General features: G+C 42.1%; 1 protein-coding gene and 1 long non-coding RNA gene across 4 annotated transcripts in view; one reads left to right on the top strand and one right to left on the bottom strand.

Moving 5' to 3' along the window:
* Positions 1-25650, top strand: part of LOC143136408 (NACHT, LRR and PYD domains-containing protein 3-like) — a 151150-nt gene extending 125500 nt beyond the window's left edge. The window contains exons 12-15 of one of the 2 annotated variants that reach the window (XM_076297119.1): positions 1286-1456; positions 8666-8839; positions 10173-10219; positions 11812-12524. In XM_076297119.1, the coding sequence (XP_076153234.1) occupies positions 1286-1456; positions 8666-8839; positions 10173-10219; positions 11812-12350 (931 nt within the window). In that variant the 3' untranslated portion in view covers positions 12351-12524. Of the gene's footprint in view, positions 1-1285; positions 1457-8665; positions 8840-10172; positions 10220-11811; positions 12525-25477 lie in introns of those variants that run through there. The other variant, XM_076297116.1, reaches the window with a different exon arrangement.
* Positions 17260-26220, bottom strand: part of LOC143137667 (uncharacterized) — a 71998-nt gene continuing 63037 nt past the window's right edge. For both annotated transcript variants that reach the window (XR_012990055.1, XR_012990054.1), the window contains exons 2-3: positions 17779-17813; positions 17260-17406 (exon numbers count right to left, since the gene is read on the bottom strand). This is a non-coding gene — a long non-coding RNA (uncharacterized LOC143137667). The remainder of the gene's footprint in view (positions 17407-17778; positions 17814-26220) is intronic.

Below are 26220 nucleotides of genomic sequence, written 5' to 3'. Positions count from 1 at the left end.
CTGTGCTTTTGAATAGATATTTCTACCAGCATGCTCTAGGTGACATGAATGCAACAATCATGAGACACAAAGTATTTTCACTTGACATAAAGGCTGACATAATATATATATATATATATATATATATATATATGCATGTCTGATCACATCATATTTTCCCAGATATGGGTAGCCTGTTGTCTTGAAAAAGATATAGCCTAGCATAATAGAGGGCCCTTACAATGACCAAAGACCTTAGTAGTAAAATTACACTGAAAATAGCCTAGGCCTCAAAGGACTAATTTGATATTTTACAGTAGGTACTATTAATTGAAATCCCTAACTTCACAACAGTTCATGAAATGTGGGGTGATGACAGCCACCACCCCTGCCACTGGCAAGATAGGCCTACAATATCAGTCCCCGCAGACTTAGGTGCTATTTTAGGTCTAAAATGCTTTGTGAATTACTCTTAGTCAAACAAATTAGGAGTCCTAAAATTACGAGTGACACGCCCATTATTTTTAGGAGTTTCTCCTAAATTCCCCAGTTAGGAGCTACTTTTAGCCTTAACATTCTTTGTGAATATGGGCCCAGACTGACCTGCAGAGCAAATTCAATGTTAGTCTGGGTTCATGTGTGAAGATGCACTACACTGTTTTACGACACTGTTTTATTTGAATGAGCTTTTGCAAATGTGCCTGTCAGTAATAGTCTACAGGTGTGGGTAATTTATTAATTGGGCCACACCCACTCTGGGACACTTTAAAGGGGTTTTGATTTATGGCAGATATTTGTACATTGATGTGTAATACCCATTTTATAACAGTTTGTTAAATTAAAACAAGTATCTTTACTGTTTAAAAAATGCAAGATGGTGTACACTTGATGTATTTTGATGTTATGAATTGGGGAAATTCCATCTTCATTACAGGATTGTGGTTGATGGTGTGCCACAAATAAATTGCTTATATGTATACACTTGTCCTCTTATAACATTACAAATCTTCAGGTGTGTGTGTGTGTGTGTGTGTGTGTAATACATGTTCACTTCAGTTCAGTTCATCTTTATTTATCATTTTGCCCAGGTACTGGTACATGTGCATTGGAAGTCTTGTCAGGTCTCACAGCGCGTGTGTGTGTGTGTGTGTGTGTGTGTGTGTGTGTGTCTGTGTGTTTGTGTGTGATTTGGCATGGGAATGATCTGCGAAAGATCACTTGATTTTGTTGATTTATAGGGGCACATTGTTTCCCTTACATTTATCCATCTCTGCAATATTTTGTCTTTATTTGTGTTGTTATGCAGACTTGCTGAATGCAAACTCTCAGAGAAGTCCTGTGGAATTATGGCTGCTGTTCTACAATCACCAAACTCCCTGACAGAGCTGGACCTAAGTCACAATGACCTGGGGGATTCTGGAGTTCAGCTTCTCTCTAAGGGACTGTCTAGTCCTAACTGCAAACTGCAGACATTAAGGTTGGTGTTAGACATGTCTTTGTAAAGGATTATTATTAGGACTCGTGTGCCACATTATGGTTTGGTTGCTGTTTTATGTGTCTTAAGGCCTGTCCACACCAAGTCCAATTTTTCGGATGAAATTCATACAAAATTAAGTAGGTTAATAAACACAGTTATTCTAATTAGTCTGTACTCACTGAGGATGAAATGGAAATGAAAAAAATGCAATAATATAAAAAACATTCGAAACTGTCTCGTTTGATGTGAAATTTGGTATGCAATAGAGTTCTTGACCAATTAAATAATGGCTTTTTAGGGTTCCGATGTCAGTGATGTCATAAGTAGAATGACAAGCAGAAAAGGCTGACACAATGTATGATATTGTATATGAGATTTTACGTTACATCAGACTTTCCCAGGTTTTCAAGAGTGAGAACTCCACCACAGACAGCTTTCCCCACCACCTAACCATCATTTCACACAAGGACGTCGTTAGACCTATTTTGGGGGGGCTGAAGCCCCCCTAAGATGATCAAAAGCCCCCCTAAAAATATATAGTAATAATATATGCGTGCGTATTCACATCCATTATTCTCTGCTGAATAGCTCACAGAGTTAGCCTAGAAATCTAGACGCACCCTAGCGGCGGCAAATTAATTTGCTCAGCCTGTACGTCTAGTATCAAACCATAGGGATTTCTATTGGCTGACGCCGTGGACGTCATCCAATCACAGCGCTCTATTATGTTAGAGAGTCTTAAGGCGGGCTTAACAGGATAACGACAGTCCTGCAACGGTGAACAACAAGGAAGGTGGCTATGGCGAACAAAGAGCGGTTGTTTGAATCGGCGTTGGCGTCAACTTTGGAGGAGTTGGACTTGTGCTTTTCTTTGAAAGTTGAGCAACACAATGCATTTAAGTCATTCCTTTTGAAGAAGGATGTATTTGCCGTTTTGCCGACCAGATACGGCTATGGTCGTAGCGCTGGCCTATTGCATGCCTAGGCAGTTTGAAAGACAATTCTCTGCCCGCCCCTTGGATTAAGCGAGGTGAATGGCTCGATTCCAGACTATACATTTCAATGGTATAGGATGGCCCGCCAGGCTAAGTCTCTGAGGCTATGCCCTCTGCTTCTTAGCAGACTTTTAACATAGCCTGTGCATGTGTTATGTAACTGGAGTTGATTTATGTTTTATGTAATGGGATAAATATTATTTATGTATGGATTTCTATGCAATGTCACAAAAACATGCGTGCGCAACAATGCTCTCCATGAAAAGAATAAAATGAGTTTTTGTGCTGAAAACTGCACCAATTCGAAATCACGATGGCTAGATTGTTCAATATCGGAATGCATGTCTTCGCCAAAAATGACAAAATACGATGTTATATTAATAATGCAAATGAACGGCAAACTCTGAAATATAGTCTGAGATGAGATGTTATTATCATTGAGACAACAGGGGTATACAAAAAAATCTGATTGTAGCTTACAGCAGCCGACTATTAAGTTTATAACGTTGTGGACGGCCACCAAGCGTCTTCTGCCCCACGGCTGCGCGCGCATCTAGTTTTGTTGTTAAACGAGCACTCGCGCGCATCTAGTTTTGTTGGGTCGCACTCGCAGTCGCTGCCTAGCAACTGGGACAGTTGGAAAACAGAGAAGACATGAAGCTACACGGTTTTGATAGTGGGATGAAAAAGTTACTAAAAAGGCTAACGTTACAAGCTGTCATAACAGTTGAGTCTACTGTAGTAAAGTTAGGTCGTACAGTCACTGAGGTCGATAGTCACGTATTATTATGACCGCCGCTAGCGAAGCTAGCGAAGCGGTCATATAGGGATTGTCAAAGTTTTTTTTTTTTTTTTTTTTTTTTTTTTTCCCCGTCATCTACTTCCTGAAATTTTGGTCAACGATACCCGGGGCACCGAAACACCGGGGCACATGAAATTTGGTGGGTATGTAGCCCCACTAGACTTTTACGGAAAAATTTCGTTTGGTCCCCGGGGGCCACTCCCCCTCCGCGCTGGGCCCCCCGAAACCCAAAAAATGCAGTTTTTCCTCAATAACTACCTGAACCGTGGCACCGAGGATGAAGACATTTTTATGGTATGTTGGTCTCAAGGGCCCACATCAACTTAGCCCATAATCACTCATTTGTGATTTGCACCCCCCCGGTAAAAAATGAAAATGCAATATCATTCTGCTTTAATCGCCCCTCTCTTCAGTAAAGACGTTCAGAACTGCACCAAATTTTATGTGTATGATTAACCTGACATTCTCTGGGGGTATGCCAAGTTTCGTAGAATTTCATCCATGGGGGGGTCTAAAAAATTAAGTTATGTGTACATTTAGTGTCTCTACACTCATTGGCCTGTAGATGGTGGTGCACACATATACACATGCACACACACACACACAGGCACCCACATACTATCGGTATTAGAACGGCCGATACATAATTACAAATTCAGTAGGATTAAAAGAAAGCCAAAATAAATATTCATCATCATCATCATGGCTGCATTTCCAGTATTGGCGATAAGTAGTCGTTTGTCCACTAGATGGCGCATCGTTGCTACATCTCCATTTAAACCAGATGTTTTAGAGCGCACGTTGAGATGTATTCAGGGCAGGCCTACACATATTTGTTGCACGTGCTACAAAAATCATTCTTTGCGATGAATGATTTAGTACCAACGTTACAAGGGTCAGATACAGTTTTGCCTATGGCTATTCCGTGAGACTGAGGCGCTTTTTGTTTGTTCGAAGTGCGTGTTTAGGGTGTGAGAGGGGAGTCGATGTGCTTTGATTCCAGCTTGGTAGTTGTAGTCTATGCGATTAAAAAACACGTGTGTGTGATGTGAAGTATCCAAACAATGATAACGCTTTCATTATGGCTGCTTTAGCCACAGACCTTGAGCTACTGTACAGTGGGTTGGGTTCCGTTTAGAAGTGTCCACTTCATTCGCCCTTTCCGTGATTCACAGCTACGTGAAATGTATTACTGATATGCAAAACTATTAACTTTTTCGCCAAGAGGTGGCAGCTTGATACTGTAAGGTGTAAGCCATTGGTTCCAACGGAGATTTTATTTGGGTCGCCAGCATAGCCTAGCGACAATTTGTGTTGTGTAATAGGCCTAGCATAGGGCCTACCTTATATAGCTTATAGTTTGTTAACAGTCACGGTTTTGTCATAACTCCCTCTATGCATTTTTGCATTTAGAATAGCTCTAAAACCGGGGGGCGAACACGTCGCAGGGGGGGCGCCAGTGCGTGGATATCTCAATCGCAAAATTAAACAATATTTCTATCGGGCGCCTACCATGGACTAGGCTGGGTGAAAATCAAAAGATTGCGTCAAAAGATTGAGCTTAACCATTGACCTCATGGTTGCAAAATGCAGGGGAACATGAATCAGCATATTATTTGCACAAACAATAACGGAGAGTAGCTCTTCAACTTTGCCCGTTAAAATGAACAGTCTCGCAACGCATTTCATGAAGGCCCTTTGGACATGTCAGTTATTTGCACCACTGGGAAAAACGCCATTTTGTTTTAGACTACTGGTATTTCATTTGTGCATTGACAATTAAGCTGAATATCATTTGAACTAGATGACTAAACTTATGCATATGTAGAAGAAGAAACATTCACAAAAATCCATGACCTCTCTTCTTGATAGCTGTTGAAAACTGCATGGAACTGACAGGGATTGTTTTGTTTAATAATAAATAAATAAATACTGTAACGATTTGAAAGCGAACCTCACAGTTGTCCAATCAAAAGGTTTATTCACTGGGAACGAGAGCAGTGACACAGACAGACTTAGACCGACTTAGACCCAGAACACAATACACACGGGGCAGGTCAAGCAGACACACACTACACACATACAGGGGAGGTCGCAGCCCCCCACACAAAAGGGATCACACACGAGGGAGAACTAAAAGGAAAACATGTCACACTAAAGACGCTAACATTACACTTAAAACTAAGGAGAATAACGACATAAACCCCCCAAATGTTCGCTCTCGTATCCCAGGATCCCCTGCGCGGGAGAACGCGAACACTGTCTTTTGCGCCGACGTTACAATACATTATGCTGCTACCTTCTGCTTTTCCCAAATACAATGTAGCCTACAGGTGTACCTTTCATCAGTCCAGTTGCAATGGATGGACTGTGATGAACTGCCCTACTTGTGATTGTTTAGAGATTTTAAAGGTTTTATAACAATGTTACAGATTTTTTGGCCCAGAAACAAATCTATTCACCTTTGCAGCGCCAGTAGGCTACTTTGTGTGCGGAATGTGTGCAAACACACATTCCAAACAAGCATACACAAAAGTTTCAAGAGTGGGGAATGGAGTAGAAGATGGAGACAAATTCATTAATATGATTTATTTTCGCGGAATGGATGTGAAGGACTGAGCGGCGGTCATATTTTGTACCGCTACGCGGTACATCTAGTTTCAGTATGAGTCTGTTGAGTCGACATTGCGGAGGTAAGCAGTTAGTAGCTGGATGTGGCAGTTTGAGGGAAGACGTTAACGTTAGTTATTTGACTGAAGCGGTAAGTGCTAACGTTAGTGCTAACTAGATCAGCAAGAGAGTATTAACACATTCCGGTACAAACGTCTTGGGAGCTGTTTACTGTCGATAGGGAAGGACAGAGAAGAGGGAGGCTGCCATAGTGAGACTAAGTTAACGTTAACGTTACAACTTGGTGGACATTGGAAAAGCCTCGAGTGGAAACCGTTAGCCTGGAAGCTCATCGCTCGCGCAGCCAACCTTCCCAACTCAACAGCGATTCTCAGGGCAACGGTTGCCTCGTGTCTTCCCTGCCCACCAGTGACCAGTCTCCGCTGCTGGTCCTGCTAAGAGGTGTGTTGTGTTTGTGTGTCGCCTGAAATGTACTGTAGCCTACGGTTTGTTTTACACATTCTTTTAGCGACCTAGTGGAACAGTCAACGTAGACTAAACCTAACACGTAGACTAGTTAACACGGAGGATTTTTCTTGAAAGACACTCGTTTGAACGGCCATCACTAACGTTATCGTAAAGTCTGTCGGTCTCCATGGACTGAACTGATACATTGATGAACTCTTGTCACAGCAAAGTGTGTGTGTGTGTGTGCGTGTCTGTGCGTGCGTGCATGGATGGGATGGATGAGTGACCTGACCTGATGGGCTCAACCGATTGCACTGCGCTGGCTTACAGTATATCATATGTGACGTGTTAAGTTGAAATCTTCACTCCGGGGTTTCATGACGTATCTGGTGTGCACAGGGCTTTTAATTATGAAATAACCCCCTCCCCCTCTCTCTTTCTCTCTCTCTCAGACTCAGCAAGTGTGGTGTATCAGATGAAGGTTATATCTGTCTGGCTCTGGCTCTGATGATAAACCCCTCCTGTGTGAAAGATCTGTACGTGAACAACAATCATTCTGGAGGATCAGCACAGAAGCTGTTATCTGCTACACTGGAGGATCCTCACCGCAAAGTTGAAACACTTCAGTATGTAATCTAGAGAACCAGAAACATCAAGATGTAGTCTGGATTTATTTATTTATTTATTTATTTATTTATTTATTTATTTGTTTATTTATACATACTTACATTTACATAAGTCAGGATACATGGAATTGCATCCCTACTGCGTAATCTCCTACTCTGGAAATCCAGAGTTCTCGCGAGAGCACAATGGAATTGTCTCTGCGAGACACTCTGGCAATGAGCAGTGATGCACGTTACTTTTTCCCCTTGCATTCCGGGGAACCAGCTAAACTGATGAAGACAGTGCTGCAAGGTTGGAGGACAGTACACATTGGTCGTAGTGTTATCCGATTGCGTCAAAGTCCGAAATCATTCAGAGTAAACATGGTCTAGTGTTATCCAATTGCGTGCAGTGAGATTTTTAAATGCATGCTTGTTGCCGCCCCTGGAGTTGGGCCATTACATTGTTCGTGACCTTTAATCTTTCTAGATTACCAGGGTCTGGATTTTCCACACATCCACACAGAACAGAACATTTGATTTACAGATTTAAGCAAAAAACTTTATTCAAAAAACCTTTGAATTACAAAATACATTTCCTACTGTAGTGTCTCCATACACTAGAACAACAGTACATTTGATTGGCAGATACCATAATCAACGAAAAGCGGGAAACCCAGGAGTAAATGCGCTTCTAATGTAATTCTAGTGTTGTTTACAAGTAGGCTACAGTATGTGCCCTGTTACTGTTACTGCAGAAGGACTCTAGTCCTCACTACAGGCAACAAATGAATCATGAATCAATCAATAATCAGCAAATCTAAATGCAGCATCAACTGTTTAGACTGGTACCATTTTCTTTGCATTTCACTAAATTTTGTCGATTTGATTCAAAGTAACCTTGCATAGTGATATGTTGAGTTCTGTCATAATTCTGTCAAATGTCATTGCAGATTTGCTGACTGTAAACTCACAGATAAATCCTGTGAGATTGTTGCTTCAGTTCTACAATCACCAAACTCCCTGCTACAGCTGGACTTGAGTGACAATGATCTGGGGGATTCTGGAGTTCAGCTTCTCTCAAAAGGACTGTCCAGTTTTAACTGCAAAATACACACATTAAGGTGGGTATACATTTTATTATTATCTTAGATTTTCTGATTAGGGAGAAAAACCATGACAATATAACATCAATTGGTCAGAACCAAAAAGTAGCATTGAACATGCTGAACCTTATTGCTTATGCTTAGAGTTTCAAAATCTGTTTCTGGATTGGTCTAGTCCGTGACACATTATGTTACAATAAAGTAATATGGCACGAGTGAGAGTGGCATCAGTAGCAGATATCACCATGGCTGTTATTTGCAATCAGGCACGAGGCCAGAGGCCAAGTACAGTGTGTTTTACATGGTGCCTGAACATTTATTTAGAGCACTGGAGCAGTTCTGTAGTCTATTGATATTTTCTATCATTTTTAGAACTATTAATAATAATGCCTATTCTTAAAGTCCACTGCCCAACAATGTCATTTAGGTGCTGAATAGATATAGTGCTGATAGGAAGTTTTTTCAGTTAAATTTTGATAACTGTAAAAACAAATGTGTCTAACGAGGAGTGTGTACTAATTCAATAAATATCTCCTCCACACTTCGCATCACAGTCATGATATTCAATTTACTAGAGTCTCTCTCTCTCTCTCTCTCTCTCTCTCTCTCTCTCTCTCTCTCAGGCTCTCTGATTGTCTCATCTCAGAAAAGGGTTGTGGTTTTCTTGCTTCAGCTCTGTCTTCAAACCCCTCCCATTTAAAACTGCTTGATCTCAGCTACAATTATCCTGGAGAATCAGGACTGAAGCTGTTATCTGCTAGACTGGAGGATCCTGTCTGTAAACTGGAGATACTGAAGTATGTTCAGAAAGAACCCCCATTGTTGCACATTTAAACATTCAGCACGTTTTCATGCCAGGAATAAACCGTTTTGAATCAGTCTATTGCCCAAATTCCGTTTTTGTCAATATTCCGTTTAACCTGTTTTACAAGCAAGTAGAATGTCACATTTTGAGCGTATTGCTGTTTAACCCTAGGAAATAGGTTCCCAACGTCCTGACGTAAATCTCCACTGGTGGAATTCCCTCTTTTGGCTGCATAATACAACAGCTTCAGGGTCTTCCACCTATATTTCACTTGTTCAAGCGTACATCGATAGCCATCCTCATCAAGTTTTTAACAAAACTTTTTGAAAACGTCGCTATTACGACATTTTCTCCCGTCGATGAACTCCATGACGTGCATGATTGCAAGACATAAGTTTGTCTACTCGTCTTTCCAAAAGTGTGTGCGTTGTTTTGCCATGATTAGGAAAGTGCCTGAGAGACAATCGGTTCATGTTTTCCTAATTCTGTGGGAATTGAGCATGCGCAGGCCTACAACACTCTTCCTTCTGGGAGCATATTCCGTTTAAAGTGTTTTCATGACCCAATATTCCGTTTAAAACAGGCTTATGCTTTGGTTTATTAATAAACTGAATATGGCCTTTTTCGGTTTATTTCAATCAGAATGAGGTGTTTTACAAGACACACGCATATTCGGTTTATTCCCAATAAACTGATTTGAAACCGTTTATTTGCTGTATGGAACCGTGCTGATTGTCTCCATTTTGGAGACTATAGTTATTTCTTCATACCGAGCGTACCGGCCTATTTTCAAATGTGTATTATATTAGCTGCTTTACACTGAAATATATGTATTTCTTTGATGCAGCATGCAATAGTGCAAATATTTAGAGGTGCATTCAAATTCGCAGGCATAGCCAAATGTTAAGGAAACATCCGAGAAAGCATATTGACCATAAACATTCATGACTTTACCGAATCTGAACGCCTTTCAGATTCCATGCTGCAAGATTAACAGAAAGAGTTGCTTGTGTTGATGGTGGTCCCTGATCATGCATTAAATAATGGAGTTTCAATGTTGGCAAGTGCATTTGTTATTCAGAGATAGTACTCAGGTTGCTCACTAACTCTATCTAAGTACAGGACAGATAGTGCTGGGGCTTTTTACTTCATGATTGTCTCCTTCTGAGAACTAAAGGAGCCTTGAGGCGTGATTTATATATGGCAGCAGACTTTTCTGTGGGATAATAAATCACCTTACATTTCACAGGTGGCACAAATAGAAAATCAGCAGTGTTGACATCTGTCAAATGGTACATGTTTCTGACATTTTGCTTTTCTTACAGAACTGACCATGCTTCTTTAGACAGAGCACGACCACGTTTGCTGAGATGTAAGTTCTTTTTCTTTTTTATTATTGTTTATTGTGTTGGTAGATTGTGTGGTGGTAGATTGAGTAAGAGTGTGTGTGTGTGTTTATGTGTGTGTGTGTGTGTGTTGGTAGATTGGGTAGAAGTGTGTGTGTGTGTGTGTTTGTAGATTGAGTAGGTGTGTGTGTTGGTAGATTGAGTAGGAGTGTGTGTGTGTTTGTGAGTGTGTGTGTGTGTGTGTGTGTGTGTGTGTGTGTTGGTAGATTAAGTAGGAGTGTTTGTGTGTGTGTGTGTTAGTAGATTGGGTAGGAGTGTGTTTGTGTGGGTGTATGTGTGTTGGTAGATTGAGTAGGAGTGTGTGTTTGTGTGTGTGAGTTGGTAGATTGAGTAGGAGTGTGTGTGTGTTTGTGTGTGTGTGTGTGTTGGTAGATTGAGTAGGAGTGTGTGTGTGTGTGTGTGTGTGTGTGTGTGTGTGTTGGCTGGAAGATTGAGTAGGAGTGTGTGTGTGTTGGTAGTTTGAGTAGGAGTGTGTGTGTGTGTGTTTGTATGTCTATGTGTGTGCCTGTGGGTGGTGTGTGTGTGTGTTGGCAGATTGAGTAAGAGTGTGTGTTTGTGTGTGTGAGTTGGTAGATTGAGTAAGAGTGTGTGTGTGTTTGTGTGGGTGTGTGTGTGTTGGTAGATTGAGTTGGAGTGTGTGTGTGTGTGTGTGTGTGTGTGTGTGTGTGTTGGCAGATTGAGTAGGAGTGTGTGTGTGTTGGTAGATTGATTAGGCATGTGTGTGTGTGTGTGTGTGTGTGTGAGTTGGTAGATTGAGTTGGAGTGTGTGTGTGTGTGTGTGTGTGTGTTGGCAGATTGAGTAGGAGTGTGTGTGTGTTGGTAGATTGATTAGGCATGTGTGTGTGTGTGTGTGTGTGTGAGTTGGTAGATTGAGTAGGAGTGTGTGTGTGTGTACCTGTGTGTGAGTTGGTAGATTGAGTGTGTGTGTGTGTGTGTTGGTAGGTTGAGTAGGAGTGTGTGTGTGTGTTGGTAGATTGAGTAGGAGTGTGTGTGTGTGTGTGGATAGATTGAGTAGGTGTGTGTGTGTGTGTGTGTGTGTGTGTGTGTGTGTGTGTGTGTGTGTGTGTGTGTGTGGTTGGTAGATTGAGTAGGAGTGTGTGTGTGTGTACCTGTGTGTGAGTTGGTAGATTGAGTGTGTGTGTGTTGGTAGATTGAGTAGGTGTGTGTGTTGGTAGATTGAGTAGGAGTGTGTGTGTGTGTTGGTAGATTGAGTAGGAGTGTGTGTGTGTGTGGGTAGATTGAGTAGGTGTGTGTGTGTGTGTGTGTGTGTGTGTGTGTGTTGGTAGATTAAGTAGGAGTGTGTGTTCCCATTCCACCCACTCCTCTTGTCTGCATATGTGTGTGTGTGTTCCCCATATTCTGATGAGGATGTTCTCTCTGTATGTGTGTGTGTGTGTGTGTGTGTGTGTTGTTAAGGTGTGTGGGCGTGTGTTTGTATTGACATACTGTGTGTGTGTGTGTGTTTGTTTGTTTGTTTGTGTTGACATGGTGTGTGTGTGTTCTCATGTTATCTCTGTATGTGTGTGTGTGTTCTCATGTTCTCTCCTCTTGTCTGCAGATGCCTGTGATCTCACACTGGACCCAAACACAGCACACAGACGTCTCTCTCTCTCTGAGGGGAACAGAAAGGTGACACATGTGAGAGAGAAGCAGCCGTATCCTGAACACCCAGAGAGATTTGACTCCTGGGAGCAGGTGTTGTGTAGAGAGGGTCTGACTGGACGCTGCTACTGGGAGGCTGAGTGGAGTGGAGATGATGGAGCTGAGATATCTGTGGCCTATAAAAGCATCAAGAGGAAAGGGAGCAGTGATGACGTCATAATGGGATGGAATGCCAAGTCCTGGAGTCTGTTCTGCTCTCCTCACAGATACTCTGTCCAGCACAATAATAAAAACACTGACATACCTGCCCCCTCCTCCGGCTCCAGAACAGTAGGAGTTTACCTGGACTGGCCGGCCGGCACTCTGTCCTTCTACAGCGTCTCCACTGACACACTCACCCACCTGCACACGTTCCACTCCACATTCACTGAGCCCCTCCATCCAGGGTTTTATGTTTATTATGGCTCCTCAGTGTCCCTGCGCAAGATCACATGAGCTCCTCCAATAGGTACATCCACCATTTTTCTCTCTCTCTCTCTCTCTCTCTCTCTCTCTCTCTCTAATTCAGTGTGTGTGTGTGGTGTGTGTGTGTGTTTGTATGTTGTCTCTCTATTTCTCTTTCTTTCCCCCTCCCTTCTTTCCTCCCTCTCTCTCCTCCAACAGGTACATCCCCCCTCACTCTTCCTCTCTCTCTCTCTCTCTCTCTCTCTCTCTACTATCTACCCTCAGTCCCTTCGCTTCCTCTTTCTCTCTGTCTCTCATTCTCCTCCTTTGGGCTGATTTTCAGATTTGTGTGTGTGTGTGTGTGTGTGTGTGTGTGTGTGTGTGTGTGGTTTGTATGACACTGTAATGTAATACAGGCTTGTAGGCACAAGAAGCTCTTTTACAAACAACTTTAGTAAAGAGGGTATTTTTGCTTTGCATCAGATCTGGCATATCACACACATCAAGCTAATATAGCGTGTGTGTGTGTGTGCGCGTGTGTGTGTGTGTGTGTGTGTGGTTTGTTTAACACTGCTTTCTATTTAACAAACTGCCAAAATTCAGACTTAAATTCAAGTCAAGACACTCCAACATTCCACAGTAACCATGTAACCGTAGCAACATCCATTGTGATGCTTGATCTGTGGCCCTGGCAGTGTAGCAGGGCTTGTTGCTATGGCAATAGTTCCAGCTTTGGCCCATAGACAGTATGAAGAACTGCAGGAACACCAGTCACACACACTCCTGTTCATACACATGTGTAATGCTGAGATGCTGTTTAGATATTGATATGTATATTCAGTTATATAATTACTGTTCTGGTGAAACTAAACAAATGCTGATAATGCTTTCTTTATATTATGCTCTTCTCCTAACAAAATTAATGTGTGGATTATGAGAATGTTTCAACAACAACAATATGATGTATTCTGTTCTCCCTAAAGTTTAGTTATTTGTTGAATTTCTTTGAAAAAATATTTTCTGATCTGAGGTGTCAGTGGTTCTATACAGTATGTGTTGACATAAAACTTAAAATATGTAAATAAAATGTGTTTCTGACTTTAAATGTCTGAATAAAGATTCTGAAAGGAGATGTGATGAACCTGTTGTCAGTTGATTTGTTTCATTGTTTTCTATGCCATACCAAAACAGAATATATGTGATTTTTATTTTGTGATTTTTTTTTCTTTTCTTCAAACTTCCTTTTTCTGTAGTTGGACATGGCATGCATTGACCACCAAGATCATCTCTCTATTCAGTGCAACACTGTAACAGATTAGTGTAATGCAGTAGTATAATAACTAGGGCTGTCAAAATAACACATTAGCTTTGATTAATTAATTACAGAAATATTAAGGCATTAAAGAAAATAAAGCTGCTTAATCACATTTCGTGGTGACATTTGACACAGTGCAGTGTGGCTATAGTGACTGAAGGACGCAGACGAGAACGCTGCTTTGAATGAAACGTTTAGCCTACGTTTTAAAAAGAACGCCCAGTACAGACTAAAGGCCCGTACACACCGAGTCCGATTTTTCGGACGAAATATTCGCACGAAATTACGCAGCCTTTTAAACACATGCATTCGTATTAGTCTGTACACACCGAGGACTAAATTCGTTGCGATTAAAAACATTTTCGCAACGGTCTCATTTCATGCGAAATTTCGCATGCGAAAAACAGCTATTGACCAATCAAATAATGATTTTGCAGGGTTCCATTGATGTCACAATAGAACGACGAGCAGCTGATAGATTGGGTGATACTACTGCTCAGTGCTCACGATGACTAGTCTCCTTAATAGGTCTATATGCCAAAGTTACAGAGAGTTTACGTTACAGTAGACTCTCTCAGGTGTTCAAGAGTAGGCCTACTCCTGACGAACTTCTTACGTAGTGCAAACTCCTTACAGACAGCTTTGCCCACTTCTTACCACCGTCCCATTTTACACTCAACCAAAAATAATTAAATCTCACTAAAGACAGAGGGCTTCTCCCTGCACATATTTGCAATGAAAAAATACAACATGCATTCATGGAAATGGAAGTTTTAAGAATAGGTCATGATAGGCTATGCTGCTGACAACAGCATTATGTCCAGGGTTACCACTATCGTAATTTTGCCTCACATTTCCTGGTGCGTTAACTTTGCTTTATGATTCATAACTGAAGTAGCCCAATGTGGAACTCTGAAAAACTTTCTGTGGATCTTGTAAAGGTAAGCTAATGACTGATAGGCTATCATTATTAGCTTTTGCGGTTTGTTGGATCATCGTCATACAAGCTGATCAATTTTCACCACTTGTTGCAGCAGTGCGATTTTATCCCATGCTCATTTCTACAGGCTGTCTCTGTGCCTCCGCTTCTTAGCAGATACATTTTGATGTAGCCTGCGTGTGAAATGGTTTCGTGAGATGTAGGCCTACATGATATAGGCTATGGCCGTTTTATAGCGTGTTGGCGTATAGCATTTTGGCATGTAACATTTTAAACGAGGCCTTGCCTACCCTACAGCTTGTTAGGCTACACCAGTCCGCCCAAATGGCATACCTCGAGTCCAATATGCGGGCACCCCTGGCTGCAGCTTGCAGATCGGGGCTGGGCTCAATGTGGGGCAGAGCGCAACGTTGAGCTCAGCACAAAATCAGCTCGTCATTCCCTGCTGACCTCTCTGTGTCCGTCTATTTACCCGGACTCGGAGTTTTTCTCAAGGAAGAATGCTTAATTCTATAAAAGCGTATCCTCCTTAAACGACTGCCATCGTTAATCATGTCTCTTCCCGTCTAGCGTTAGAATTGCGTGTGTGTTGTGTAGTGGGGGTGGGTGTATGGGTGCACTAATGAGCCCAACCAATTTATGTGTTGGACTGCACAATTATCACAATAGCACAAGTAGAATAGACAAGGGATGGGAAGGATGGCCGTAAGATTTAATTCCCCCAGCACCTCTCAAGCCAATAGCCACATTTCCACGGTTCCATGAATTATCAAGGCTATAATCTGTTTCAAATCTTGATGATTTTATGAGTTCTCCCTGCTTACTGAAAGTCGCTGTGTGAACCTGCATGACGTGAGTGCGAAATAGAATGCGAAATATTACAATAATCGCATCGGACTTGGTGTGTACACTTTGAGTGCGAAAATTTCGCATTTTCGCACTGTTATTTCGTATCGTATCTGGTGTGTACGGGCCTTAATCCTGTTGACAGGAGGATCAATCTACTCTACGGTAAGGAATTCCCGTTGCCTTCCATGGGAGTTCGTCAAGTCTGAAATATCACCAGAGCATGTTTAATAGGTAGCCTGGCTCTGGTAGCATCTCAATTCAAAGCAATCTGGAGGTAGGCCTACAAGTTAGCACACCTCTTGATGATGATAATGCTAGCTGCCAGCCTTGTTAAAGTTACTTTGCTAACGTAGTGTATTGTTTGCTTAGCCTATAGGCCTACCCTACGACTGACTAACGAACTAACCGACAAACTCCCTTACTAAATTGACTACATTTGTTGCACACTTGAAACAAAATGTCTTCAATTGTATGTTGAAGGTGGTTACATTTACAGACATCCCAAGTCTCCCGGAAGTTCCGGGAGTCTCCCGCATATTGATAGCGGCTCCCTGACGCCCGCAAATTAGATAAAATCTCCCGGAATTTAGAGCGAGCGATCAAGAGCGCGCATGCGAGAGGGAGACCTAAAATCGCGTGTGCATCTGAGTGTAGCGCGCACACGACAGGGGAGAGAGAGAGGGGTGGTGGTGCGTGTGTCTGAGCGCATCCAAGACAGAGAGCATCCTGATCAGTTCAGTGTATCTAGGAACAGGAGAGTCACGACAGAGTCAGTGCCCCCAAAAAAGGAATATGTAAGACCCATTTTAAAGTGTACCCTTGTTTATAAGAGTAAAAAATAATGATAGGCCTAATCTTGCATGCTGCACTGTTTGTAACAGTGTTAGCATTGCCCATGGTGGGTTAAATGATTGCAAAAACATGTTGAGGTGAGTTTAACTAGTGTCAATTCATGTGCATATTATTCAGGCCTATACTAGATGGCTTAGTTGCCAAGGCTACATGAAAAGACCAAACTGCAAGATCTACATATTTTATTTTCACAATTAGGCTACTATTTTCACAATTAGGCTACAAGATCTACATATTTTATTTTCACAATTAGGCTACTATCTATAGGCTACTATCAATGACTAGACATTATTGAACAAAAATATTAATCTCTATTTCAGTATCTAAGTAGGCTAAAGTTGTTTTTAGTATTGTTATTTATTTATTTTATTTATTTATTTTTATTTTATTTATTTATTTTATATATATATATATATATTTATTTTTTTTTGGGGGGGGGGGGCTTCGTGATACCTCCCTGAAATGACTTTTTGCAGGTTGGGATGTCTGCATTTATTTCCATTCCAATAACTTCACACATTGCATTTCGATTCGCACTTGTAGGCAATGCTGCTTTTCTTGTCTCGTTTTCTCAGAGCCCTGCGTTCTCTTATCCTGGACTGCCACCTACTGGATAGAAAAGGTAACAACCTAATAATTATTATGTGAACAAAAATCTACAACATGTTTGAATGGCCAAAAAAGGATAAATCATGGGGGGTATACCACACATTACCTTGGTGTTAGGGTAGCTTACTCTGCACATGCCATTGACAGTGAGTAGTAACTTCAGTCATTTGCATCATACTAAAAATCTGACACCAGGAACTATACGCTGATGCCTGAGCCAAAGGGGAAATTATAATAAAACAGAGACGTTGAACTTTAAAGTCTATAATGTTGTTGTATAATGTTGGTTTGGCTCTTCATTGATTCACTCATCTGCCAGAATTGATTTTAAGATAATTATGTTCATAGCAAAAATGGATGCATGTGATTAATTCAGATTAATTAATCACAGAGTTTGTGGGAGTGGAAGGGAGTTCCAGAGTTTGGGGCCAGCCACGCTAAAAGCCCTGTCACCCATGGAACGGAGATGTGCAGTGGGGGTGGATAGGAGGTGGGCATCAGTGGAGCGTAAGGTGCGGGTAGGTTGGTAAGGGGTCAGGAGGCTTGAAAGATAAGAGGGTGCAAGATTATGTTATATATATATATATATATATATATATATTAGTTATATAGAATGTCTATTTGTACTCTACATATATACTCTATTTATCTCTGTAGACATGTCATCTGGAAACCTGTATTTATCCAACTATACACTGTACATTATTAATCTCTATTGTCTACACAGCCATACTCTACCTGCACTTGGTACTTAATGCTTCTTTGCACTTCTGGTTGGATGTCAACTACATTTCATTGGCTCTGTGCCTGTACTCTGCTAAATGACAATAAAGTTGAATCTAATCTAATCAAATCTAATAACTGATATTGTTTGAGCTTTTTCAGATGGCCTGGGTTCTCTTAACGCTACTTACCAAGTCCCTTTTACCGCCTTCCTCTGGGCCCAGAGCTGCAAACACACAGACAGTTCACAGAAGGAGATCAAATACAGTTCTGATGGAGAACAGTGCTACCTCATGCAGCAACCAGGGTAAGATACACCCAACAACTGTTCAGTATGACTATTGCCATTCCTTGTGTGAGAACACTACAATTCTACCACCAATGGAGTATAGCGTTAGTTCAGGCAGGCCACAGTTCACGCTTGCTAGACTACTCCATACCTCCTCCATGTTATTTCCCCTTCTGGGCGTAACAGTAAGATACACCCAACATCAGTTCTGTATAACTATTGCCATTCCTTGTGTGAGAACACTACAATTCTACCACCAATGTTCATTACAATCTCTGCAGAACTGTGAAAGCTTTGAGGTTGTTTAGTGTTGACGATGCCTGGTCTGTTCTGTACCCCACCTCCACCCCATTTCCTCCTCACACATCTGCCTTATCAATGTCTAGTTGCTGCATTGATGCCTGGTCTGTTCTGTACCCCATCTCCTCCTCATCTGCCTTATCAATGTCTAGTTGCTGCATTGATGCCTGGTCTGTTCTGTACCCCATCTCCTCCTCATCTTATCAATGTCTAGTTGCTGCATTGATGGCTGCTCTGTTCTGTACCCCATGGGGGGTTTATCTGCTGCTCTCTCTGTCTTAGGCTTTTCATGTTTACACGTGGAAGGGCAGGGGGCTCCCAGAACAGAGCCATACCGCCAAATGAAACATTATGCATTACAAATAGTATTAACTGTATTTTCCGGACTATAAGTCACACCGGAGTATAAGTTGCACCAGTCAAAGGAAAAAACCTGTATATAAATATATATATATGTTGCACCTGAGTCGCAGGACCAGCCAAAGTATGAAAAAAAGTGTGACTTATAGTCTGGAAAATACGGTAACTATCTGGAATAATTAGCTAAGAGGTCTTGACTCTTTCTCTTTCTCTCACCCTTTCTCATCTCCTGGCATAACACAGATGGGCGGATCCATTACTTTCTCTATTGACTCCACTTCGGAGAAGACAGGATGGGATGGTAAGGTCAGCAAGTACATCGCTCCTGTAGCTCCCACATTTATTAGCTGCTAGATTAGAATTCCACGCTGGTTGCATGTGATTGGTGTATTCAAATGCACTTCACCTGAGAGGTCTCGCCCATATCAGAGTGCCCACCATGGCATTCCGCCGGGAGATCCCATTCTCAACCTCATATTATTATTCTGCTTTAATTTAATTTCCTACAACACCGGGAGATCCCATTCTCAAACTCATATTCTTATACAACACCATCTATACAGGGGCCTAAAACAAGAAGAAAAGGTTTGAGTCAGCAAAAATACAAATAATCCCAAAGCGTAAATTGAAAGTATGGTGGCAAATCCAAAGAGCCAAGCTTAGCGTGACACAACGCACTGTAGCATCCTCACACAGAATTGTACACACCAGTCATTGGAGTTGGAGCTCATCATTTCTGAATTTCAGATGTGTATGTTGAACCATATGATCCACACTATTTCCTCTTTCCTTTTTATCACACAGGACAAAATGGCCTGGTTTCCATGGCAACATTTCAGCCTTCTACTCAGCCTTCTACTCCAAGTCCAAGTCCAAGTGAGTACACACACACACACACACACACACACACACACACACACACACACACACACACACACAGTCACCATGTCAACACAAACAAACACAACACACACACACTTGAAGTGTCGCATTTGAAGTGTGATCATTATTACACCCAGGGGCGTTGGACTGGGGGTAAAACCACTACTGATTACCAGGGTCTCAAGGGGAGAGATGGCCCTTGAAAAGTCTGGAATATATTTTATTTTTCCAGGATATTTCAGGTTCTAATTAAATTTCATAATAAATGTCAGATACTTTCTTGGAGAAAGACATATAGCAGCACAGTTTGCACTCTACACACACACACACACACATAAACACGTACATGCACACAATTCAAGAATTTCTCAGAATTATGAACAGGCAAGATGGGGGTGGGGTTGTATAAAATGTATATTACATGTGAAATCTATGAACTAATCATGTTTTGGTACTTGTTGTCTAGCAGATACCAGTGAGAATTGAGTGTGCATAATGTAATTCAGTGAGACAGTTAGGATCGATCATATATGCCTTTCAGCGTGACTTATTTTTGTGGAAAACATGTGCTGGACTGGGCGGCGGTCATATTTTGTACCGCTCTGCGGTACATCTAGTTACCCTATCATCTAGGCCTACAGATTGAAGTGTAGAGTGGGCCAATATCGGGGCATGTCACTTTTCCACTCCATGCAAGTGTGAGGCTGGTATTGTTATTATGAATATAGCCACAAAGTCAGCCTAGATATCTGATGGCTCAGCGGTAACGTGTCGAGAATGAACGCAGGCGGCCAGCGTTCAAATCCCGTGTTACCTTATGTCAATTATCAGTATACGAGACACAACAATAGGATTTAACCGTAAATAATTATGTTTACAGATACTATATCTACATCGGGAGATCACGGAACTCAAATGTAATCATGCGCTAGATATCATGTAGTTTAGATATGTGCACTTTGTGGGTATTGAACCATCGATTTGGGTAGCTTGCTACTTACAGACAGGTCATAGCCGAAACAGCTGAGCCACATACATTTACTGTACGTGAAGGAGCCGACGTATTTCACTAATACACTTTTAATTACTTAATGACTTCAGTGACTATAAACACAAGGAGTGTTGATTTAAGGATCTCACAAATCAGTGATTGTGTCATGTGAGCACTTCAAATTATAAACAAAACAATCAAATTAATAGCAAATAGGGTACTGGTGCATTTACACAGTCCATAACATTTAAATGTGTGATTGAAGGTTAATATTTAATGAGGTGATTGCTCGCCACCTGTTCATGGTTGAAAACTCTATTTCAGTCCATTTTTGAGGTTGATCTTGTTCAGACACCATGGCACGCAAGCCACAATTCACAAAAATAGAACTGGAAATACTTATAGATGAAGTTCAACAACATAAATAAATGTTATTTTCCAAATTCAAAATTACTAACTCAAAACAAAACACGTGGCAAACCATTACAACTAAAGTGAATGCAGTTGGGGAGGGGTGCAGGAGCGTAGAAGACATCCGCAACAAATGGAAGGACTACGCCAGTGTGACAGAGGAGGGCTGCCGCCAGAAGAAGGGAGCACCATAGAACTGGTGCGGGAGTAAATACAGCAGCTTCCCTCACACCACTGGAGGAAATAGTTCTGGGGATTTTGGGGCCAGGGGCACTGGAGGGCATCTCTGGTGGGATCGACTACCCAGTGTCCAGCGGCCCTCCACCACATCTTCCTGCCACTGGAGGGCATCTCTGGTGGGATCGACTACCCAGTGTCCAGCGGCCCTCCACCACATCTTCCTGCCACTGGAGGGCATCTCTGGTGGGATCGACTACCCAGTGTCCAGCGGCCCTCCACCACATCTTCCTGCCACTGGTTCTATGCCACTGGATCTCCACACCCAGGGTCCTCGCCTGCTCCTCAGAGAAAGGACTCCCCATCTCCTGCTCCCTCCTACTGTACCTATAGTGAGGAGCTCCATCTCCTGCTCCCTCCTACTGTACCTATAGTGAGGAGCTCCATCTGGTGCTGAAGCACCATCACCACCAGAAACATCACCACCTCCAAGCTCACCTGCCTCAAGCTCCCTCAGGCTGCTTCTCCTGACTCCCCTGGCTCCTCTCAGTCGGGGAGCTCCTCTGCAGGTACAAGTGGGACAGAGAAGAGAAAGGAAAAGAAACAACTGCACCTGCAGTAGAGTGAGGAGCTCCTTCCATCTGAGAGGAGCAACATCTCAGAGCTGCGGGGGATCAGGCAAGAGCTGGCAGCCTTGAGGGAGCAGACAAATAAACACCATGAGGAGGTGATGGAGTACAGACGGGCCAAACTCCAGATCTTGGTGGAGCAAGCCAGTCGCCCATCTGTGACAATGTACATGCCTGCACAGGGTGAGCATATACTCCAGGGTCATGTTCATGACCAAGTTTCATTCTGAGTGTACATGAGTAATTGTGACTAATTGTGCTTTCCTCTCTATTTAGATCCATAGATGTCCAGCACATTTTATTTTTTATTGTCCCTGCCTGTTTGTGGCCCTGCCTGTTTGTGGTCCTGCCTGTGTGTGTGTGTGTGTGTGTGTTGTCTGTTTGTGGCCCTGCCTGTGTGTGTGTGTGTGTGTGTGTGTGTTGTCTGTTTGTGGCCCTGCCTGTGTGTGTGTGTGTGTGTGTTGTCTGTTTTTGTCTCTGCCTTTGTTTTCCCCTCTGTGGTCTCCTTCGTTACACTGGAAGCAATACAAACTTCATTGCTACATACAGATGCCTGATGATTCATTAGGAACACTAAATAAACTGTATACAGGCCATGTTGCTGTTTTGGTTTTAGTCACAGGTGTAGTATCATGCATTAATCATGGATTGTGCTAAAGAAAGGCATTTAGCTCCACTAACCTCATATCCAATAACATACATAACATATGCCCAGTGTCAGGGATGGGCAGTATTTCTAATACATGTATTTAAAATACGTATTTCAAATACAAAATACTATTTTGTAATTTGTATTTTATTGAGATAATGAAAATGCCTGTAAAGTACTCAAAATCAAATCAAAATCAAAATACTGTAAAGTACTTTCTGTGAAACACTGTGATGACATCTATCTAACTATCTATAAAGCACAAAATATGTCTCTGTCTGTCTGCTTCAGTAGAGTTTATTTTCTTTTGCTGGACTGATTTTTCTAGACTTTAAATTTTTGTCTATGTTCTCTGATCTGTGCAATATTTCAGTGCTATGGTAACTTGACAAGATACATCAAACAAGGATATTTCCAATTTTGCACATTTTAAATAAGAAATTATTGATAATGTCATAATAATTGGCTTCTAATTGGCTTAACTAATTGGATGGTGACCTGATTTTTTTTAGTTTTTTTTTAATTTACATTGATTGAGGTTGTGCACACACCAGTTTCAGGTGTATACAAAATTATTCATCTGTGATGAAATGCTACCTAGCTTAAATTTCTAAATAAGTCATCAATTTGGATTGTTTGTCTTTGAATTATTGTCACTGATTCATAGTGGGCAATTTATTAGGCCGACTGGCTGGGAAGTGCAATAGTTGTGGAGTCGGCATTCCTGTTGCTGTAAAACAGTACATCTCTAAACTCAAACAGTAGACTAACAGTCAATAAAAGTGAACTGTCAGAGCAGATACTAAAAGCCATGCCGAGTGTCCTGTTCGCTCTTAAACTTTCCATCACATTTGGTGCCTCTGCCTAGCCACATAGCCTGGCTAACGCCAGACCTCATCTCATTGAGTTTGGGTCTGGGAACTACACATTCATTTTCTCGTATTTGAGACGTGGTTTACGAATGCTCAGAGCCATTTATTGGGTGCTACGAATGTCTATCAAATGGGTCTGTACGTAGCTCATAACCGCTTCAGTGTGTCGTCATCGTCTTGCTGTCCCCCCTCCGTTCTGTGATTGGTTCCTTTGTTGAGGTGAAAATCGGGTCCATGGAATCCATCCAATCGTAAATGTGTTAGAGTTATGTACTTTAAAGAACATTTTGAGCGATCACATAGCCTACGTTCAATGTTGCAATATTATCAGAAGGCCCTATGTGCAATTGGCTTTTGAGCAGGATCTTACAAGAACATTTCAAAATGAATGGAAAGACACAGTGATGATGAGATTTTGCACTCAGCTGTAGCCTAGGCCTGATAGTGGTGAGTCTATTATAGCCTATTTGCTTGTATTGTAGCCTAAGCAACTATTCTATTTAACGCTGTGTGCTAGTCTATTAAACACTATAGGCTATGACCACTATGTCCTTGCACTATTTTCCCCCATGATCATATTGTTTCAGTTATCCAAAAGGCTCGAAGGATGCTCTTTATTATATGGCAATTTTGGAAAAATAACTAATAAAAGTGAGGTGAGGGGAGGGGAGGGGAGGTGAGGTGAGGTGAGGTGAGGTCCCATGACCCACCCCCGCTACTCGCTGGCACCGACCCTGGCAGAGGTTTATATTGGGATGTCTAACATGAGGGGTCAGCATATCTAACCTGTTGACTGATTATGGAAGGAGTCTCTTAGAGTCTCTGATACTATCTTAATGAAATTTTATTCAAAGAGACAGATGTCAGAAGGAAAGGGCACACAGACTTCTGGCACTTGTTGGTGCTAAAAGAGTAAGCAGGAAATATTAACACTAAGATCTACACAAAATGTCATTAAAAGTGTAGGTGCAGTTAGGTTTTATACACTGTTCATATGTGAAGGAAAGGGGTGCTCAGCAGACAGGAGAGGCACAGGATGAAAGCCGTGAGCAGGCCGCAGGGAGACGACAGGATATATAAGAATGATGAGATATTCTGTAGCCTAGTACCATCAGTTTGTCGCATATTTACACCTTGTATGTGTGTTGTACAACACATGTTGCACTTGGTGATCACGATGGGGATTGATATGGTAGTGGACCATGATGGTCATAGAAGAAGTGAAGGAGCAGTACCCCCCAATTATGGTGGGGTAATTCGCACTCTGGTCGTAACCAGTCATATTTCGTGTCCAGAACTCATCATCTTTAGAACGTTAATTATCGTGTGTCCTTTTCAGATAATGTAGTGAATTAGCCAGCTGTGTATTGTATTGAATTAGTGTAGCTACTTATCGCTAGCTACCAGAGACGTTTTACATGTACATAGAAGGCAATAGTAGGGCCCGAAAGTATGAGTAGAAACTGTACTGTGGTTTAGAGTCGCGCGACACTCGCTTGCTGTTCTGGGGCATTGTGCTGTTGCACTCAACTACCGTCCCGTGATATTGGCCCACTGTCCCGCGGGGCTCTCCTTGTTTTGTGCCACTTGCTAGAGTTGAGTTTCCGCACCACTGTAAAGCGTCACCGTGTCCTTACTCTTGCCACTTACTGTCCCGTGACTGTTGCTAACTATACCAGCATTACTGTAAAAGTGTAATGTTACCCATTTCACAGTTGGAAAGTAGCGCAAAACACTAAGTCAGTGGCACGGGACCCAGCCAAGTGTTGCAGTAAAGGAGAACAGTAGCAGTAGCCTACAGTAGTTTGTGCTGCTACTGCAGTACTGTTTTTGTTTAGATATGGAAGTGCATTGATGCAAAGGTAAGCAAAGAAATGATGCTATGAAGTTGGAGGTTAAAAAAATTAGATGAGCCATTGTTTCAGCAACAAATATTTTATTTATATTATTTTATAACATTTTAATTATTTTATTTTCTGGCATTTAAGCATGCCAGCTTTCTATTTGTGGTGGCATCTAGTGAACCCCCTTTCAAACAAATTTGTCAAGGGCCAGATCCTCGATTGCCTTCCAGTGTGCTGGGTGATGTATTTGTAGCTGAAGGCTCCACCACGTTGAAGAGCCCCCTCTAGTCTCCTGGCGAGCCCCTTTTCTGGCCAGACTTCGGGGAGGGTTTTCTTCACCATGTTTTCACACTTCATAATGCAGTTTTTGAAGACTGTGGAGGGATTGTGGAGACTGGCTGATGCAGTGTATTTTTTAAGTTGTATGAAGGATCCCTCCCTGGAAACAGTGCTGTAACTGAGCTCTGTGTTATTTCTCTCCACTAGTGCACACTCACACTCCCAGCATGGCCCGAGTTCAGGATCCTCCGCCACCTTCCTTGTGACCCATCCAGCCACGTAGGAGAGCGCCTCCTGCTCCCCTTTCTGCATCTCTGTCTCTGATGCGTCGTTTCCGTCAAGGCCCATGTCCACATGGGGGATGCTCTATGATGGGTGATGGCAAGGTAAGTTATATGTGAATGAGAGTGTGTGTGTGTGTGTGTGTGTGTGTGTATATGTGTAAGAGATAACGGCCGCCGAGGTGTCCTGTACGGAATTAATGGACGAGGGTGAGGGGCAAAAAAAGGAGTTGCCTCCGCCCGAGTCCATTAATTCCGTATAACTGGACACACCTCGAAGGCCGTTATCCCGCTTATCACCCGGTTGCCACTGTAAAGCAAAGGAAACACGCGGTTCCGTTTAAAAAGAAGCTCACTAGTTCAGCTTGTTGTACAACTTTAGCATGGACAGTTAGCTTGTTTACAGTTGATTCCATTGTTGCAAAGCCTGCAACCAAAAGATTCTAGAGCGCTGCAACCGTCGTCCTACTATCGTTGTTATAGTATATAAGTGTAAGTAAGTATATATACTCTTTTGATCCTGTGACGGAAATTTGGTCTCTGCATTTATCCCAATCCGTGAATTAGTGAAACACACTCAGCACACAGTGAACACACAGTGAGGTGAAGCACACACTAATCCCGGCGCAGTGAGCTGCCTGCAACAACAGCGGCGCTCGGGGAGCAGTG

Source organism: Alosa pseudoharengus, unplaced genomic scaffold, assembly GCF_046254945.1.
Source record: "Alosa pseudoharengus isolate Yale_2024_CS ecotype anadromous, Long Island Sound unplaced genomic scaffold, YU_APseudo_1.1 YU_APseudo_1.1_scf_1, whole genome shotgun sequence".
Lineage (NCBI taxonomy): Eukaryota > Metazoa > Chordata > Actinopteri > Clupeiformes > Clupeidae > Alosa > Alosa pseudoharengus.
The sequence above is the reverse complement of the archived record's forward strand: the minus strand, read 5'-3'. Positions and strand labels throughout refer to the sequence as shown.